This window comes from Oncorhynchus kisutch, linkage group LG21 (assembly GCF_002021735.2).
Source record: "Oncorhynchus kisutch isolate 150728-3 linkage group LG21, Okis_V2, whole genome shotgun sequence".
NCBI classification, from domain to species: Eukaryota; Metazoa; Chordata; class Actinopteri; order Salmoniformes; family Salmonidae; genus Oncorhynchus; species Oncorhynchus kisutch.
In genome coordinates, this window is record NC_034194.2 from 29,547,006 (window position 1) to 29,567,166 (window position 20,161).

Genomic DNA, 20,161 nt, shown 5'->3' on the forward strand with positions numbered 1-20,161 from the left:
GATGATTGCAATACAGTCTGCTTTCTCTATGATTTGCTTGACCTTCACTTGAACTCTGCATCCAGCAAATGAGTAGATAAAGCATGTCTGGTTGGAGGGGTGTATGCTGGGCGGATAACATTCAGAAATCTCTTCCAATACACATTGTCTGTGAGCATCAGAGGTGAACCAGTTGCATACACAGCTCGAGCAAGAGCATTTCTTTGACAACATTCCTCCATTGAGTAAAAAAAAAAGCATCTGAATCTAGGAGGACCATGAGCTATCGATAAGGTGTCTGATTCATCATTTTCACTTTTGTCAGAGGTTGCTTGTTGTGAGCGCAGAAGGAACTTTTTGCACTTGACCAGATGATTCTGCATCTTTGTTGCGTTCTTCACATATGATTTGGCACAGTATTTGCAAATGTACACAGCTTGTCCCTCTACATTAGCTGCAGTGAAATGTCTCCACACATCACATAGTGCCCGTGGCATTTTCCTCTAAAGATTAGAAAACAATTTGTTAAAAAAATTATAATTCTATGTACAGATGAATAGTTAAGCAGTTAAACAATTGCTTTGTAAAATAAATGTTTTAAAATGAAACATGTATGGAAACAGGTGAATTAACACTCCTCAGTTAGCAGGCTCAAGCAAGCTAAAACACACATGGTAGCAAAAACTAACTAGCAGAAATTGTAAACAAGTTAGAAATGATTTAAACACAGTTTGCTGTAGGCTACGATTTACTAGTTAACAAAAAATAATGTACGTCATTTAAAATATATTCACCTCACCCAGTATTGTAATCAAAACTTATCAGAAAGCATGTAGTCCTTGGCTCAGACAGTGTAGTAGTGTGGGCTCAATAGCATCTCATTAGTGTGCAAGATCTTGAGAATCAGCTGCACATGTGATGGAAGAATGCACTGTGCATGCAGAGGTTTGTAATTCCATTGAATTGGGGATAGTTTAACCAAAATATGCCACAAGACGTAGAATTGCCTTTTGTGTATCCCACAAAAAAGGTTCACTGTTATAAGCTAACTTTTTTGATGAATTTTAGCCAAATTCCTGGGCTTAACTGCCCATGGAAAAATGTCGTAAATATTCTGGAAATGCATCGGAAAGTTTCCGACCCTTTGCAACCCTAGTGGAGACCTTATTAGTGTATACTGTGTGTGTGTGTGTGTGTGTGTGTGTGTGTGTGTGTGTGTGTGTGTGTGTGTGTGTGTGTGTGTGTGTGTGTGTGTGTGTGTGTGTGTGTGTGTGTGTGTGTGTGTGTGTGTGTGTGTGTGTGTGTGTGTGTGTGTGAAGAGCTGGGAACGTGTGCTTGCGTTGTCCCTTTCTCAGCTGGTCTTTTGTCTTTCTCTTTCATACCACACACACACACACGCGCGCGCGCGCGCACACACACACACACACGGTCCAATTTACATATCCGTTCAATTTATTCATAGTAGATACTGAAGTGGATGCAGAAGGCTCTGGGGAGAGGGAAGGAGATGAGAGGGAGGACAGAAGAGGACAGAAGAGAAGGAGGTGAATAGAGGAGAATTTGAAGAGAGGAGAGGTAGAGAAGAGAAGAAGAAAGAGGGAGATTAATTATTATATCTATTAATTTTTGTGGGTGCTTATATTTGTCCTATTTCACACATGAACACGTGTGTATTAATACGCATGTATGAATTGTAAATGTGTTTACATCCCACTCTCCCTGGGACACCCTCGGGGGAGTGGGTCACGGCCAGGTTCTGAAGAGGATGACAAGAGACAGTTAACAAACTGTCCCTCCTTCCTTCCGTCCCTCCGTTCAGGGTGTGCTGCCCTACAGTGTATTCTACATCAGAAGTAATGACACAGAGCAAATGAGGATGGTAGCAGAGCTAGTGTAATAGCCACTTATAGAGAGACACAGGCATGGAGATACACAACATATTTGACTAGTCCTTAAGCCAAGCCAAGGCAATCATTATGATGATAACCCATAAGCAGTATTGAAAGGCTGTGTGAATGTTTCAAATCCAAATAATGGGAGCATCATTCTCTGTCTTTTGCAGGAGGCTTTCATATTATCTACTCAAATATATACAGATGTGTTGATCACCCTGATATACAGATCACCCTGTTGCAGGAGAATTGCAATGCAGGAAATGTAGAACTTGTAGTGTATTTCAGGTTTAAAGTATTTTGAAGTTTTTACTTTCCAATTTGAAATTTCAGACTTGATTTTCCCATATAAAATATTTATCAACTCATATAAAAAGTCCATGAATTATAATCTAGATAATAATTCATATTTCCTGTTGCTGCAGGGTTATTTTCCTACTGTGAGAAACTGGCTCAAATTAAGATCCTACATATGTACCTGCTTAATTTCATTCAATAGAATGTTGCTGTATAATGACTGTGTTTAGACTGCAAATAACGATGGAACCTCAAGTACATCAAATTTGACAATACATTACATTGAAGTTCCAACACTCCATTCCCGTCCAGTTCAATGTATTGATTAATCTCCTGTCTTCTCTCTAGCCATCGTGGACGCCCTGTCAGACCCCAAAAAGTTCCTGTCCATAGCAGAGAAAAGAGCGGACCAGATGAGAGCTCTGGGGATTGAAACGGTACATGTAACATACTGTATGTGTTGTAGCCAACTGGTCTATTGTGTGTTGGAGTTGGCTACAGCACGTACACTACCGGTCCAAAGTTTTACAACACCGACTCATTCAAGGGTTTTTCTTTATTTTGACTATTTTCTACATTTTTGAATAATAGTGAAGACATCAAAACTATGAAATAACACATATGGAATCATGTAGTAATCGTGTAGTGTTAAACAAAATTAAATATATTTTGTATTTGAGGTTCTTCAAAGTAGCCACCCTTTGCCTTTCATGACAACTTTGCACACTATTGGCATTCTCTCAACCAACTTCTCCTGGAATGGTTTTCCAACAGTCTTGAAGGAGTTCCCACATATGCTCAGCACTTGTTGGCTGCTTTTCCTTCACTTTGTGGCCCGACTAATCCCAAACCATCTCAATTTGGTTGAGGTCAGGGGATTGTGGAGGCCATGTCATCTGATGTAGCACTCCATCACTCTCCGTCAAATAGCCCTTACACAGCCTGGAGGTGTGTTTTGGGTCATTGTCCTGTTGAAAAACAAATTATAGCCCCACTAAGCCTAAACCAGATAGAATGATGTATCGCTTCAGAATGCTGTGGTTGCCATGCTTGTTAAGTGTGCCTTGAATTCCACCACACCGCGTCTCACAAAGACACGGCGGTTGGAACCAAAAATCTCCAATTTGGACTCCAGACCAAAGGACAAATTTCCACCGGTCTAATGTCCATTGCTCATGTTTCTTGGCCAAAGCAAATCTCTTCTTATTATTGGTGTCCTTTAGTAGTGGTTTCTTTGCAGCAATTAGATCATGAAGGCCTGTTTCACACAGTCTCCTCTGAACAATTGATGTTGAGATGTCTGTTACTTGATGTCTGCATTTATCCTCTCCATGTCTGCATGTCTGCATTTATCCTCTCCATGTCACAGCCTGACCTTAGAGAGCTGTTTTATTTCTCAATTTGGTTAGGTTTGTTTCTATGTTTTGGCCGGGTATGGTTCTCAAACAGGGACAGCTGTCTATCGTTGTCTCTGATTGGGAATCATACTTAGGCAGCCTTTTTTCCTTTCGCTGGTTGTGGGTAGTTGTCTTCGTTAATGCATGTGTAGCCTTGCGGAGTGTCACGTTTGTTTTGTTGTTTATTGTTTTGTTGGCAACATTGCAAAATAAAGGAACATGTACGCTGCCCACGCTGCACCTTGGTCCAGACATTTCCACGAGCGTGACAGACCTACCCTACCCTGGCCCTATGTGAAAACGGAATTGCCCCCTAAACCTAATAACTGGTTGTTCCATCCTCAGCAGCAACAACTGCAATCAAGCGTTTGCGATAACTGGCATTGAGTCTTTCACGTCGCTGTGGAGGAATTCCCACTCTTCTTTGCAGAATTGTTTTAATTCAGCCACATTGGAGGGTTTTCGAGCATGAACCGCCTTAAGGTCACGCCACAGCATCTCAATCGGATTCAAGTCCGGACTTTGACTAGGCCACTCCAAAACCTTCATTTTGTTTTTTTTAAACCATTCAGTGGTGGACTTGCTGGTGTGTTTTGGATCATTGTCCTGCTGCAGAACCCAAGTGCGCTGCAGCTTGAGGTCACAAACTGATGGCCGGACATTCTCCTTCAGGATTTTTTTGTTAGAGAGCAGAATTCATGGTTCCATCAATCACAGCAAGTCGTCCAGGTCCTGAAGCAGCAAAGCAGCCCCAGACCATCTCACTACCACCACCATATTTGACTGTTGGTATGATGTTCTGTTTCTGAAACACTGTTACTTTTACGCCAGATGTGACGCACACCTTCCAAAAGTTCAGCAAACCAAAGCTTTTTGGTTCTAGGTAGAACCATTTTGGGTTCTTCAAAGAGTTCTCCTATGGTGACAGCTTAAGAACTGTTTTAGGTTCTAAATACACCTTTTTTTTGTCCCTGAGTAATAAAATGTGCTTTGGGATGGGTAGGAGAAAATACAAAACATCACTGTCCCTCCATCTATATGGAAATGCAGTAATGATTGAAAAGTGCGTGAGAAAGATTTCTGTCCATAGACCTGAAACGCCCTCCTGTCTTCCTGCCTCTCTCTCTCTGTCTCTCTCTTTCTCTCCCTCTCTCCAGAGCGACATAGCAGATGTGCCAAATGAGAGTTCGAAGAACGACAAGAAAGGGAAGGTAAACGCCAACGTGAAGACCAACCTGACGCCACAGACCAGCTCAGACCCGGCTCAGTCTTCTACTTCTGCCCAGAACAACACCACTGACACCAAGAAGGGTACGACACACACACACACTAACACACACAGACCAGCTCAGACCCGGCTCAGTCTTCTACTTCTGCCCAGAACAACACCACTGACACCAAGAAGGGTACGACACACACACACACACACACAAACACACACAGACCAGCTCAGACCCGGCTCAGTCTTCTACTTCTGCCCAGAACAACACCACTGACACCAAGAAGGGTACTACACACACACACACACACACACAGACCAGCTCAGACCCGGCTCAGTCTTCTACTTCTGCCCAGAACAACACCACTGACACCAAGAAGGGTACTACACACACACAGACACACTAACACACACAGACCAGTTCGGAGCTGGTCTAGACCTCTACAGTATATCACACACCTCACTCACATTGACACAATTGAGCTGTTTTTTTCATTTCTGTCTTTGTAGATATAAATGCACTGGTGCCTCATGTGAATATTGATGACTTGAAACAGATGAAGGTGAGGCATAGGTTACCGTTACCCTGATTGTTACTACTGGCCCCTAATATCTGACCCCTACCACCTATATCCTGCTGATACTACTGACCCCTGATATCTGAACCCTACCACCTATATCCTGCTGATACTACTGACCCCTAATATCTGACCCCTACCACCTATATCCTGCTGATACTACTGACCCCTGATATCTGACCCCTACCACCTATATCCTGCTGATACTACTGACCCCTGATATCTGAACCCTACCACCTATATCCTGCTGATACTACTGACCCCTAATATCTGACCCCTACCACCTATATCCTGCTGATACTACTGACCCCTGATATCTGAACCCTACCACCTATATCCTGCTGATACTACTGACCCCTGATATCTGACCCCTACCACCTATATCCTGCTGATACTACTGACCCCTAATATCTGACCCCTACCACCTATATCCTGCTGATACTACTGACACCTAATATCTGACCCCTACCACCTATATCCTGCTGATACTGCTGACCCCTGATATCTGACCCCTACCACCTATATCCTGCTGATACTGCTGACCCCTGATATCTGACCCCTACCACCTATATCCTGCTGATAAAGCTGACACCTACCATCTATATACTGCTGACCCCTGATATCTGACCCCTACCACCTATATCCTGCTGATAAAGCTGACCCCTACCATCTATATACTGCTGACCCCTGTATCTGACCCCTACCACCTATATCCTGCTGATACAGCTGACCCCTGATATTTGACCCCTACCATCTAATTTACTCCTAACCAGAACCTTAACAGTTCCCCTATTCCCTATTATAGCTTTATTATCTGGTAAATGTTTTCACCAACATCATAAAACATGATCATGTTTTTATATAATTTGTTTATTTATCAGTATCAATAATATTTAACATCAGTCAGATGTTTCCTGTAGCACAAACAGAGGGTTGGTGCAGCACTGACATTCCTCTAGTGTCTTTGAGCTTGCTGTCCTTAGTGAATGAAATCTGTTTTCAGTAATCTGTCTTTCCTCTCGCCAGACGTACCTCAAACTGATTAAAAAGCAGCAGAAAGAGCTGAACTTTTTAAAGAAGAAACACGCAAAGGTGGGTTGATGTTTTAGACTGCTCGTACAGGTCCCAGAGCTGACACAGTACAGATCATTCATCCTGATGTCCACACACTGACCGCGAGAAAGAGGGATAGAGGTCTCTCCTTTCATCATTCAGTGTTGTCTGAGCCCCACCCACACACAAACACACACACACACTCTTGAGTGCATCCTGTAACCTAAGGTGTTTGTCTTTGATCTCACCAGAGAGTGGACAGACAGAAATTAGACTTGCTAAGATGACCCCCCCCCCCCACACACACACACACACACATGCATACACGCAAGCACACGGACACACACACTCACAGTAGCTAGACTTCAGTCACTAACACCATATCCTTATGAAATCCCTTCTTACGTAACAACCTGTTTGTATACTAAAGAGAGGATCTCTTGTAGGGTTGACCATAGTAACCTCCTGCTCTCTTTCCCTGTTGCATAACAGTTATGACAGTCAGCCAGATGTGTCCACTAGCCAGGGGTTGAACCATTTCCACTCATGTTTTGTTAGTGTAAGTTCTCAGCTATATGGTCTGGTTGTAATGGTAAATGACTTGTTTAGGACCAAGCTATCTTAAGCTGTCTCTATCTCTGCAATAGTATCTCACTGTAAAGCAGTTGTGACTTGGTATCCTCAGTAATATGTTGTGTTCTGTTTCAGGACCGCACCATCATGCAGAAGTGCCACTGCACCCAGGTGGACAAGATGATTTCTCAGCACGACAAGGAGAAGCTGACACAGGACAAAGTGCTGGAGAAGGCCATCAAGAAACGAGGGTAAATATCAGGACATGTAGATCATTCATTCAAGCAAATAGTCAATCAATCAATTATGACATGTTGAAATAAACATTCAACATGAACATGTATTATCGTATACCTGGCATCTGGACACAGCCATTGGGTGTGTGAAATGAATGTTCGTTCCTGTCTCCACCTAGCTAAGAAATGCCTTTCTGTCGCCCCACAGAGAAAACAACTGTCTGGAGTTGAAGAAGGAGACTGAGAGTAAAGTGGAGAAACTGAACACTGACCACAAAGCTAAGGTAACCTTCAGTTCACAGTCACCGCCCCTTTGTCATCAGAAGGAGATAGATTGTCTTTGTCAAACTGAATTCTAAGAGTAGAAACGGGGACTCCTGCAGTTGAATAACATTACAGAAGCTCAGCACATTAAGGAGTGGTTAGTGATGATATAGTGTTTGATGTTTAAGTGTGTAGTGTGTATGCTGTACCCTTCAGGTGAAGAACAACAAATCTCAGCACACTAATGAGTGGTCTGAGATGATATACAGTTTAGTGTAGTGTAATATTGTGTATCCTGTGCCCTTCAGGTGAAGGACATTACAGCCCAGCACACTAAGGAGTGGTCTGAGATGATATACAGTTTAGTGTAGTGTAATATTGTGTATCCTGTGCCCTTCAGGTGAAGGACATTACAGCCCAGCACACTAAGGAGTGGTCTGAGATGATATACAGTTTAGTGTAGTGTAATATTGTGTATCCTGTGCCCTTCAGGTGAAGGACATTACAGCCCAGCACACTAAGGAGTGGTCTGAGATGATATACAGTTTAGTGTAGTGTAATATTGTGTATCCTGTGCCCTTCAGGTGAAGGACATTACAGCCCAGCACACTAATGAGTGGTCTGAGATGATATACAGTTTAGTGTAGTGTAATATTGTGTATCCTGTGCCCTTCAGGTGAAGGACATTACAGCCCAGCACACTAATGAGTGGTCTGAGATGATATACAGTTTAGTGTAGTGTAATATTGTGTATCCTGTGCCCTTCAGGTGAAGGACATTACAGCCCAGCACACTAAGGAGTGGTCTGAGATGATATACAGTTTAGTGTAGTGTAATATTGTGTATCCTGTGCCCTTCAGGTGAAGGACATTACAGCCCAGCACACTAATGAGTGGTCTGAGATGATATACAGTTTAGTGTAGTGTAATATTGTGTATCCTGTGCCCTTCAGGTGAAGGACATTACAGCCCAGCACACTAAGGAGTGGTCAGAGATGATCAACTCCCACAGCAGTGTAGAGCAGGATATGAAGGACATCCACGTGGTCCAGCAGTGTGAACAGCTCAAGAAACTACTGAGTGGAGTCCAGGAACAACAGACTCTTTCGCTCAAATTGATTCACGAACGGTGAGAGAGAGAGAGATGCACACACATACATTAGGTCAGGGCTCTCTAACCCTGTTCCTGGAGAGATACCCTCCTTTACGTTTTCACCTAGGTTGGGCCAAGCTGGAGGGTAGCACTCCAGAAAAGCTACAGGAGAGTAGCTCTCCAGAAAACCTACAGGAGGGTAGCGCTCCAGAAAAGCTACAGGAGGGTAGCTCTCCAGAAAAGCTACAGGAGGGTAGCTCTCCAGAAAAGCTACAGGAGGGTAGCTCTCCAGAAAAGCTACAGGAGGGTAGCTCTCCAGAAAAGCTACAGGAGGGTTGGAGAGCCATGGAGTAGGGTTGGAGAGCCATGGAGTAGGGTTGGAGAGCCATGGAGTAGGGTTGGAGAGCCATGGAGTAGACCCTACAGCTCAAACTTAAAGAGGAACTGACAAAACAGCTGACCATACAGCTCAAACTGAAAATCCAGAGTTATTCCTTGGGACATGATGTGTACTATAGTTCTGATGTCTCTGAATGAGGTCCCTAGGACACCCGATCTTGGCTACTGTGAGCTGTGGGTTTGTCCTGCCAGGTATATGTGACTTGATGAGGTTTCTTACCAGGCTGTTTTTTTGTCCCCTCCCCTCAGGCAGAGCAAGGAGATGCGGGCCAACCAGGCCAAGACCTCCATGGAGAACAGCAAGGCCATCAGCCAGGACAAGACCATCAAAAACAAGGCAGAGAGGGAGAGGTGGGTCACACTGCCCCGCTCGCTAATCACCAACTGACTTTGACTGCATGGAGAACATGGGTTATGTCAGGATGTATATACCCTGAGTATACAAAATATTATGAACACTTTCCATGACATAGACTGACCAGGTGAGTCCAGGAGAAAGCTATGATCCCTTATTGATGTCACTTGTTAAATCCACTTCAATTAGTATAGATGAAGGGGAGGAGACAGGTTACAGAAGGATTTTTAAGCCTTGAGAGAATTTAGACATTGATTGTGTATGTGTGCTATTCAGAGGATGAATGGGCAAAACAAAATATTTAAGTGCCAGGCACACCGGTTTGTTTCAAGAACCGCAACGCTGCTGAGTTTTTCACGTTACATAGTTCCTAGTGAATTAAGAGTGGTCCACCACCCAAAGGACATCCATCCAACTTGTCACAACTGTGGGAAGCATTGGTGTCAACATGGGCCAGCATCCCTGTGGAACGCTTTCGACACCTTGTAGAGTCCATGCACCGACAAATTGAGGCTGTTCTGAGGGCAGAATGGGGGGGTGTACCTCAATACAAGAAAGGTGTTGTTAATGTTTGGTGTACTCGGTGTAGACTACAGTATTTAGGTCCCCTATGAACACCCCTTAAACTGTGTCTACTCGTATAATCTTAGAATCTCTTCCTTCTCGTTCTCTTCACAGGAGAGTTAGAGAGTTGAACAGCAGCAACACCAAAAAGTTCCTGGAAGAAAGGAAAAGGGTTGGTGTTCTATCTTCTACTAATTCTAGTGCTGTGATGATGCTGTTGAGGTGAATCAACTAGCGCCTTAGCCTTGAAATGGTTTGCTTAGCTGATACATTTGGTGTTAAATTAAATGACTCTTTCTCCTCCCTCCATCTTTGTCCCCTCTGTCTTTCTCCTCCATATTTCTCCTCCCTCCATCTTTCTCCTCCATATTTCTCCTCCCCCATCTTTCTCCCTTCTCTTTCTCCTCCATCTTTCTCCTCCATATTTCTCCTCCCTCCATCTTTCTCCTCCATATTTCTCCTCGCTCCATCTTTCTCCTCCATATTTCTCCTCCCTCCATCTTTCTCCCCTCTCTTTCTCCTCCATATTTCTCCTCCCTCCATCTTTCTCCACTCTCTTTCTCCTCCATATTTCTCCCCTCTCTTTCTCCCCTCTCTTTCTCCTCCATATTTCTCCCCTCTCTTTCTCCCCTCTCTTTCTCCTCCATATTTCTCCTCCCTCCATCTTTGTCCTCTATCCCTTGCTCCATCGCTAGTTGGCTATGAAGCACCAGAAGGAGATGGAGACGCTGGAGAAGTCTCAGAAAGAACAGCTAGAGAAACTGGACAAGTTCAATGAGCAGGTAGCTAACCGCGGATCAAGGATCAGATTACCACACAAACCATAGCTGTATTGTTTGTCATCATTTTTCACAGCCAGTACATACATGTTCTTTCTCATCCCTATGATTTGCTTGTTTTTGCACCACAGCTTTTGAAATCACATCATGCCAGTAAACAGTGTCAAGGTAGGTGCTTCCATCCAAGACTTTGTTATGAAACCACATGGAAACCTTTTAATATACAGCACTCAGGGTGTCAGCAGTCAGTCCTGTCTACATGAGTCATCGATCATTATGATGAGTCATGGGAGTATTACAGGGACCCAGGAGACCCTCTACTGCTGTTTCACTGAGAGTCTTCCTGACAGTATGCTGCAACACTGGGACAGGGCGGAGGAGTTAGTTTGGGCTGGCATAGTTTAGGTAGTTGTACTGTTACTGTAGTTTACATCAATAAATGGCTATACTGATGCAGTAGAATTATGCCTCTGGTGGAAGTGTGTGTGGATTCTTGCGTAGGGAGGTATGTGTGGATTCTTGCGTAGGGAGGTGTGTGGGGATTCTTGCGTAGGGAGGTGTGGGGGGATTCTTGCGTAGGGAGGTGTGTGGGGATTCTTGTGTAGGGAGGTGTGTGTGGATTCTTGCGTAGGGAGGTGTGGGGATTCTTGTGTAGGGAATATGTGGGGATTCTTGTGTAGGGAGGTGTGTGGGGATTCTTGTGTAGGGAGGTGTGTAGGGATTCTTGCGTAGGGAGGTGTGTGTGGATTCTTACGTAGGGAGGTGTGTGGGGATTCTTGTGTAGGGAGGTGTGTGTGGATTCTTGTGTAGGGAGGTGTGTGTGGATTCTTGTGTGGGGATTCTTGTGTAGGGAGGTGTGTGGGGATTCTTGCGTAGGGAGGTGTGTGGGGATTCTTGTGTAGGGAGGTGTGTGGGGATTCTTGTGTAGGGAGGTGTGTGGGGATTCTTGTGTAGGGAGGTGTGTGGGGATTATTGTGTAGGGAGGTGTGTAGGGATTCTTGCGTAGGGAGGTGTGTGGGGATTCTTGCGTAGGGAGGTGTGTGGGGATTCTTGCGTAGGGAGGTGTGTGGGGATTCTTGCGTAGGGAGGTGTGTGGGGATTCTTGCGTAGGGAGGTGTGTGGGGATTCTTGTGTAGGGAGGTGTGGGGGGATTCTTGCGTAGGGAGGTGTGGGGGGATTCTTGCGTAGGGAGGTGTGTGGGGATTCTTGCGTAGGGAGGTGTGTGGGGATTCTTGCGTAGGGAGGTGTGTGGGGATTCTTGTGTAGGGAGGTGTGTGGGGATTCTTGTGTAGGGAGGTGTGTGGGGATTCTTGCGTAGGGAGGTGTGTGGGGATTCTTGCGTAGGGAGGTGTGTGGGGATTCTTGCGTAGGGAGGTGTGTGGGGATTCTTGTGTAGGGAGGTGTGTGAGGATTCTTGTGTAGGGAGGTGTGTGGGGATTCTTGTGTAGGGAGGTGTGTGGGGATTCTTGTGTAGGGAGGTGTGTGGGGATTCTTGCGTAGGGAGGTGTGTGGGGATTCTTGTGTAGGGAGGTGTGTGGGGATTCTTGTGTAGGGAGGTGTGTGGGGATTCTTGTGTAGGGAGGTGTGTGGGGATTCTTGTGTAGGGAGGTGTGTGGGGATTCTTGTGTAGGGAGGTGTGTGGGGATTCTTGTGTAGGGAGGTGTGTGTGTGTGTGTGTACCGTTTGTGTAACAGTATGGTTGTTGGTTCCCTCTAGGCCAAAGACATCCAGCAGATGGTGAAGCTGGAGGAGGAGATGGACCGCAGACCAGCCACAGTGGTTTAACCACTCCCACCAACTGAGACACACACACAGACACACACACATATACACTGCCCAGACCAGCCACATTAGTTTAACCACTTCCACCAACTGAGACAGACACACACACTCTGCCCAGACCAGCCACAGTGGTCTGAACACCCCCACCAACACCTAAGACACACACAAACACCCACACAGGCACCGAATGCTCCCTCCAACAACTGTCGCAGAGACCCAGAAATACTCACACACCCCACTACACACACCCCACTACAGACACCCCACTACACACACCCCACTACAGACACCCCACTACACACACCCCACTACAGATACCCCACTACAGACACCCCACTACACACACCCCACTACACACACCCCCTAGATCCCCCGTTTCATTTCCTCACCCTGCAATATTGTCATAGCTCATATCCTCTATCCCTCTAAATCTCCCTCAGCAATGAACCACACCCACACACAGTCAGTCCCCCCCTCCAACTCCCCTGTGCTGTGGAGCCACCGGTGATTGACAGTAAGATGAGCGAATGCTGTTTGAAGGTGGATGGGACATCCAAAACATTGAGAGACACATCCCACCTTCACCGTTCCATTTCTCCACCACTCTACTACACCCGGATCCGCTTTTTATAATCCTCCATCTTTTTAATCTGTTTTTAATGGAAGCAATGTTCGCAGATATCAATAGTCACTGTACACATACACAAAGACACTGATACACACACACACAATCGTTATCACGTCTGTTCTTTCGGTTGTCATGACGGCTTAAATCATGTTTTCTGTTCAAACTCTTGTAATACTTTTATTTTGTATTTTTAATGGTACCAGGTATCAATAACAGGACCAGAATATGGAGGGGGAAAATACGGATGTATTAGTTATACATTTTATGTCAGCACAAAATATGTAAATAATGCTGTATGCTACGCAAGAGTTGCAGTAATGTCCTGAGCACTTTATATGTGGTAGGCATAATGTGGTAGGCTATCATAACCCAAGTGATAGATTTCTCTGTTTTGATGTGAATGTAAACTGAAAAAGGACAAACCGTCAGATGAGCGCTGTTCGGAGAAAACTAAGCCCAACGTCAGGTAGTCCTAAACACTGCAGCTTGTCCTTCACGTTTTGTTTCATCAAGGGATATCTACGAATTTTTCTCAGCTAAAAAAATATACAAAAGGCTAAACCAGAGACTGATTTAGATTATTTCACACCGACAGAAGTGTATATAGGGAGTGTGGATGTGTAGACCAGTGTTCTTTCACTGGCCTGTCTTGTATGACACCGTGTTAGATTCAGAAATAACCAGTTAATGTATTGTATGTGTCAAATGGCATAAAGAGGACAATCATTTTTATTTAATTTTTTAAATTTAACATTCATTTTGACATGGAGATATATATTTATATACATATACAGTGCATTTGGAAAGTATTCAGGCCCCCTTCCCTTTTTCCACATTTTGTTACGTTACAGCCTTATTCTAAAATGGATTAAATAAAAAATAACAAAGCAAAATAATCTTATTTAAGTATTTAGACCCTTTGCTATGACACTTGAAATTGATCTCAGGTGGATCTTGTTTCCATTGATCGTCCTTGAGATGTTTCTACAACTTGATTGGAGACCACCTGTGGTAAATTCAATTGATTGGACATGATTTGGAAAGGCACGCACCTGTCTATATAAGGTCCCACAGTTGACAGGGCATGTCAGAGTGAAAACCAAGCCATGAGGTTCAAGGAATTGTCCGTAGAGCTCCAAGACAGGATTGTGTCGAGGCACAGATCTGGGGAAGGGTACCAAAACATGTCTGCAGCATTGAAGGTCCCAAAGAACACAGTGGCCTCCATCATTCTTAAATGGAAGAAGTTTAGAACCACCAAGACTCTTCCTAGAGCTGGCTGCCCGGCCAAACTGAGAAATTGGGGGAGAAGGGCCTTGGTCAGGGAGGTGACCAAGAACCAGATGGTCACTCTGACAGAGCTCTAGAGTTCCTTTGTGGAGATGGGAGAACCTTCCAGAAGGACAACCATGTATGCAGCACTCCACCAATCAGGCCTTTATGGTAGAGATGCCAGGCGGAAGCCACTCCTCAGTAAAAGGCACATAACAGCCCACTTGGAGTTTGCCAAAAGGCACCTAAAGGACTCAGACCATGAGAAGCAAGATTCTCTGGTCTGATGAAACCAAGATTGAACTATTTGGCCTGAATGCCAAGCGTCACCACTGTAGAAAACCTGGCACCATCCCTACTGTGAAGCATGGTGGTGGCAGCATCATGCTGTGGGGATGTTTTTCAGCGGCAGGGACTGGGAGACTAGTCAGGATTGAGGGAAAGATGAACGGAGCAAAGTACAGAGAGATTCTAGATGAAAACATGCTCCAGGGAACACAGGACCTCAGGCTGGGGTAAAGGTTCACCTTCCAACAGGACAAACCCCCTAAGCACACAGCCAAGACAACGCAGGAAGTCTCTGAATGTACTTGAATGGCCCAGCCAGAGCCCGGACTTGAACCCGATTGAACATCTCTGGAGAGACCTGAAAATAGCTGTGCAGCGATGCTCCCCATCCAACCTGACAGAGCTTGAGAGGATCTGCAGAGAAGAATGTGAGAAATTACCCAAATACAGGTGTGCCAACCTTGTAGCGTCATACCCAAGAAGCATCGAGGCTGTAATCGCTGCCGAAGGTGATTCAACAAAGTACTGAGTAAATGGTCTGAATACTTTTTATTTTTAATACATTTGCAAAAAAATAAAATCAACTTGTTTTTGCTTTGTCATTATGGAGTATTGTGTGTAGATTGATGAGGGGGGGAAACGATTTAATCAATTTTAGAATAGGGCTCTAACGTAACAAAATGTGGAAAAGTCAAGGGGTCTGAATACTTTCCAAATGCACTGTATATACACTACATGTCAAAAGTTTGGACACAGCTACTCATTCCAGAGTTATTCTTTATTTTCCACAATCACCTGACCTCAACCCGATTGAGATAGTTTGGGATGAGTTGGACTGCAGTGAAGGAAAAGCAGTCAACAAGTGCTCAGCATATGTGGGAACTCCTTCAAGACTGTTGGAAAAGCATTCCAGGTGAAGCTGGTTGAGAGAATGCCAAGAGTGTGCAGAGCTGTCAAGGCAAAGGGTGGCAATTTGAAGAATCTCAAATATAAAATATATTTTGATTTGTTTAACACTGGTTACTACATGATTCCATATGTGTTTCATAGTTTTGATGTCTTCACTATTATTCTACAATGTAGAAAATAGTAACGAAAATAAAGAAAAACCCTAGAATGAGTAGGTGTGTCAAAACTGTTGACTGGTACTGTATATATAGTCATCTTGTTCATAAATTCTAATGCAAATCAATTTTCAACAATACATACAGTACAATGAGTTTTCATACAGATGTAGAATCTTAATGTGAGCCAGTTTGCTACAGCAGTTAAATAATCCTGTTGCAACAGAAAATGTGGATTATAATTCATGGTCATTTTTGTAGGGATTGACCATTTTTTTCATAAGGGAAAATCAAGTCTGAAATTTCAAAGTGGAAATTACAAACTTCAGAAGCTTTTTCAAATACACGACACGTTTTACATTTCCTGCATTGCACGAAATATCTCCTGCAACAGGGTGATCAAATTAAGATCCTACATCTGTAGACCCTTGAGAACTAGTTTGTTGTTGTTTCTGGATTTTAGAGACAGCAGGGATAGATTTACCAGGGGTTGATAGCTCTCGGGTCTCAGCTATGATGCATTGGCATTAGAATTAAGTTGCCCCTAACCTCTGATCTGGGGTCAGATATAATTTCATCCCATTTATGATCAAGGTTAGATTTGGGGGTAGGGTAATCTGATTTTAGATCTGTGGTTATGGGTAGTTTAACTTCTACCTGCAATACTGTATAAAAGTGACGCAGAATTACGTCATACTTCCGGTGTCAGTCCCCTAAATCCTTTGAATGGGCTTTACGATTATGTCATGAAATTCAGGAAAACGCACTCATTTAAGATATATATCAAAATTTAGTTTTGTTTTTGGATGAATTTACTTCTACCAGATCCCTTTTATGAAGTTTTCGCACTGAAGACCATTGCGCTACGTATTTGCCCATTGAAGACCATTGCGCTACGCATTTGCCCATTGAAAACCATTGCGCTACGTATTTGCCCATTGAAAACCATTCCAACAACTTTAAAAAGTTCTAAAACTACAATGCTACTTGCCGCGACACTTTCATAGGGTATGACTATGGATCGCCGTTTGGGTCTTTGCGTATCAAAAAATATACACGTCAAATAACACCGTTTAATTGGAGAATGTTGTGTTGGACCGCAACTTCTGTGGTAGTTAGCTAGCTTTAGCTTGGTACCTAGCTAGCACCAATACAACCAGCCTGAAAACAATGACCAGTAGAAACTGCAGTTATTTTCCTTATTCTTAGAACTTATTTGAGAATCCGTGTGAGTAAGTATTAGCTAGGTAGCCTCTTGTTGTTCGCCTATTGAAATTGAACTTCAGTTCATGAAAATAAATAGTTAGCCAGCTACTAAACCCTGTTGCCGAAAGCTAGCTGCATTAGGCTCGACGGTACCGGGATATGTTGTGAAACTAGCCACAATAAGGATTAGGCACAATATTTTTTTAATTTGCGATTTGCCTTCAAAATAAAAGTACCTATTTGAACGTGATGCAGAAGGTGACAATGGGTGGAATCATGCCATATTTAGACTAGATAATGTTAATAAACAAGGTTGGATTATGAAGCAATGAAATGGAGTATATGTCTACTCTGTGACACCCACAGAACACTACTGTGAAGAGTTAATGAAAATATTAGCATTGTAGCTCGGGACTGTGACTGTGTGAAATCACCTCCCCTGTCAGCCCATTGTGTGTATTGACATTCATATTGCAGTGTATAGCTTTACCTAAGGATTGGGGCTCAATGAAGTATCAGTTTTCTCAATACCCAAGATATTAATTCCCAATGACCTTCTCAGAGTTATCAAACTCAAACATCCACACAGTATTGTTTTTCTTCTGGAATGGTGTCCCAATACACATGGGTTGACAATAAATGTGGCTCAATTCACAGTTGTTTCAGAGTCCCACAATAAGAGATTATTTTTTTAAACTAGGCAAGTCAGTTAAGAACAAATTCTTATTTTCAATGAAGGCCTAGGAACAGTGGGTTAATTGCCTGTTCAGGGGCAGAACGACAGATTTTGTACCTTGTCAGCTCGGGGATTTGAACTTGCAACCTTCCGGTTACTAGTCCAACGCTCTAACCACTAGGCTTCCCTGCCGATGCTAATGTTCTCTGGGTGTCAAATGATTGTCTTTTGTTGATTTTATATAAAATTCCAACCTCGTTTACCATGATCTATTCAATTATGGCATAATTCTACTATTTGTATTAATTTGCATCACTGTCAATTACATACTTTTATTTTGAAGGCTAACAGCAAAATCCACAATTGTGGCTAATCCTTATTGTGTCTAGCTTCACATAGATGGGTCCGAACACCATTAATCAAATAAGAAGTGTCTTATAAATTAGGGTTATTTTAGATGATGACACCAAGCTATATAGTTAGCTATATAGATACTGAAACAGATTACGTCATTTTGCTATGTTTTTGGGGAAGAACGTTGTTTGCATCCATGAGCTAGCTAGCTTTTTTTATGACCATCACTGTAGGTGCGCGAGACAAGTTTACCAGCATCATGGCATGGGTATTGATGAATCATTGTGACATATGAAATACGAGTGATAGTGTAATCAATGTATGAACGCGTTAAATTATAATATGACGTGCAGTCATATTCAGGTCATGATTGGTCAAAAAGCTTATTTGATGTGTATCTTTTTTGACACGCAAAGACCCAAACGGCGTTCCATATATGACGGTGTTGGACAGGTGCACGTTTTAGTTAGAGAGATGCATTGTGGGATTGTTTTTATAAAGAAATAATGGCTACTGTAGTTTGTGTGTACATACAGACAGACAACTGTGTGGTCAGGTATATACTGCATGGCATTGCACTCACAAAGATCGACCAAAACAGACAATGCATACACCCTGAGTGACAACTGCTTCTTTTAAACTTTGTTTCTGCTGTTGTTCACCCAAATGGTCTACAGAGAATATTATAAATATTGGAATGTATGTAGGTAATAAACTAAATGTGTTCACTGGTGACCCTGGTCAATCAATGGCTGGGAAATACAATTATCAACCACTGGGTTCCTTTCTTACTGTTTCTTTCTTCTTTTCTGTTTCAAATCCTCTTTCTCGCTCTCTCTCTCTCTCTAGCACCTCACACGATAAACAAATTAATGCTCTCACCACATATCTTGTGCAGAATTACAATTTTTTTTAAAGTGCTTTTAAATTGTATTCCATTGCTTTCAAATGGGCCTCTCAATGTCTGCTAGGACATTTACATTATTTTACAAATGATAAATCCCAAAATAAGGGGTTATTTATATAAAGGTATATAAATAAATATAGAAATAATATATATATTATATAATAAATATAGTGTGTAGTTTAAGACTATATTGTGTTTGTTAGAGCTTTTGCACTAGTTGAATGTTTCTGTTATGTGTGACTATGTAACTTTTGCTCTCTAGTTTGTTGACAAAGCAGATTATGTTTGCAGAATAATTTCGCTTTTGATTTAATTTTCGATTTGTATATCCTCTTTTTAGCTTGTCAACGTACGGATCATCATGTTAGTGTTTTTGTATTTATATTGTACTGTCGAGCTTCTAGCAATGAAAATACTGTTGTCACCCTGCTCCCTTAATACTGTTTTCTAGTATGTGCACCAATAAACTATACAGGTGTAAAATGGAACCTGTACTTTATTTGCTAGCCTATGGGGATACCTTAAAGGTGCAGTCTGTTGGTTGTTTATTTACAGTACATCTGAATAATGTTGTGTCAACCATTTGGGGGGGGGGGGGGTTGTGGTCTTTGCTAGTGTACTTGCCTGCACCGAACACAGACAAAGATGAATAGGTAGAATTAATCAACTTGTTTCCTTATTTAAGGGTGGTTTGAGTCAGGTTAATTGTGTTTATTCTTCCTCTCGCTGCCACAAGCACCTTTAATTTTTGCCACCAAACTCTGTACAGGCCTTGAATTCAGGCTAATTTACTAAAGTGGACGTGTATTTGCAGATTTCAGTCAACAGGTGGAGTGTTCAAAAGTATAAGAACTCTGTTTCCTTTTTCACAGTGCGAAACTCTCCCAGGAATATCTCTGTGAATGTAAACAGTGATATGTTGTAAAATTGTAAAACATACAAAAAATATATTGGTTTTTGCTTTATGAAATGAGGACAACTGAAGATGAATCGTCGTGTCATTGAAGGCTGAAAGGGGCTGGAGGGAAGCCCACGCTCCTTTCCCTTCGAGGCCCAATGAAGCCATTTATACAGTACCATTCAAAAGTTTGGACACAGCTAATCATTCAAGGGTATTTCTTTATTTGTACTATTTTCTACATTTTAGAATAATAGTGAAGACATCAAGACTTTGACAACACATACAGTATGGAATCATGTAGTAACCAAAAAAGTGTTAAACAAATTAACATTTTTTTATTTGAGATTCTTAAAAGTAGCCACCCTTTGCCTTGATGACTGCTTTGCACACTCTTGGCATTCTCTCA

The 20,161-nt window shown here is 42.8% G+C and overlaps 1 protein-coding gene across 1 annotated transcript in view; it reads left to right on the top strand.

The window, feature by feature from the left end:
• The window catches only part of LOC109866240 (1-phosphatidylinositol 4,5-bisphosphate phosphodiesterase beta-4), a 138,266-nt gene extending 124,442 nt beyond the window's left edge, over window positions 1-13,824 (top strand). The window contains exons 27-37 of the mRNA XM_031800169.1: window positions 2,517-2,605; window positions 4,723-4,876; window positions 5,295-5,347; window positions 6,389-6,454; window positions 7,124-7,239; window positions 7,433-7,508; window positions 8,441-8,616; window positions 9,229-9,330; window positions 10,013-10,070; window positions 10,594-10,680; window positions 12,394-13,824. Of these exons, the coding sequence (XP_031656029.1) occupies window positions 2,517-2,605; window positions 4,723-4,876; window positions 5,295-5,347; window positions 6,389-6,454; window positions 7,124-7,239; window positions 7,433-7,508; window positions 8,441-8,616; window positions 9,229-9,330; window positions 10,013-10,070; window positions 10,594-10,680; window positions 12,394-12,462 (1,046 nt within the window). The 3' untranslated portion in view covers window positions 12,463-13,824. The remainder of the gene's footprint in view (window positions 1-2,516; window positions 2,606-4,722; window positions 4,877-5,294; window positions 5,348-6,388; window positions 6,455-7,123; window positions 7,240-7,432; window positions 7,509-8,440; window positions 8,617-9,228; window positions 9,331-10,012; window positions 10,071-10,593; window positions 10,681-12,393) is intronic.
• Window positions 13,825-20,161: the final 6,337 nt, after the last annotated feature.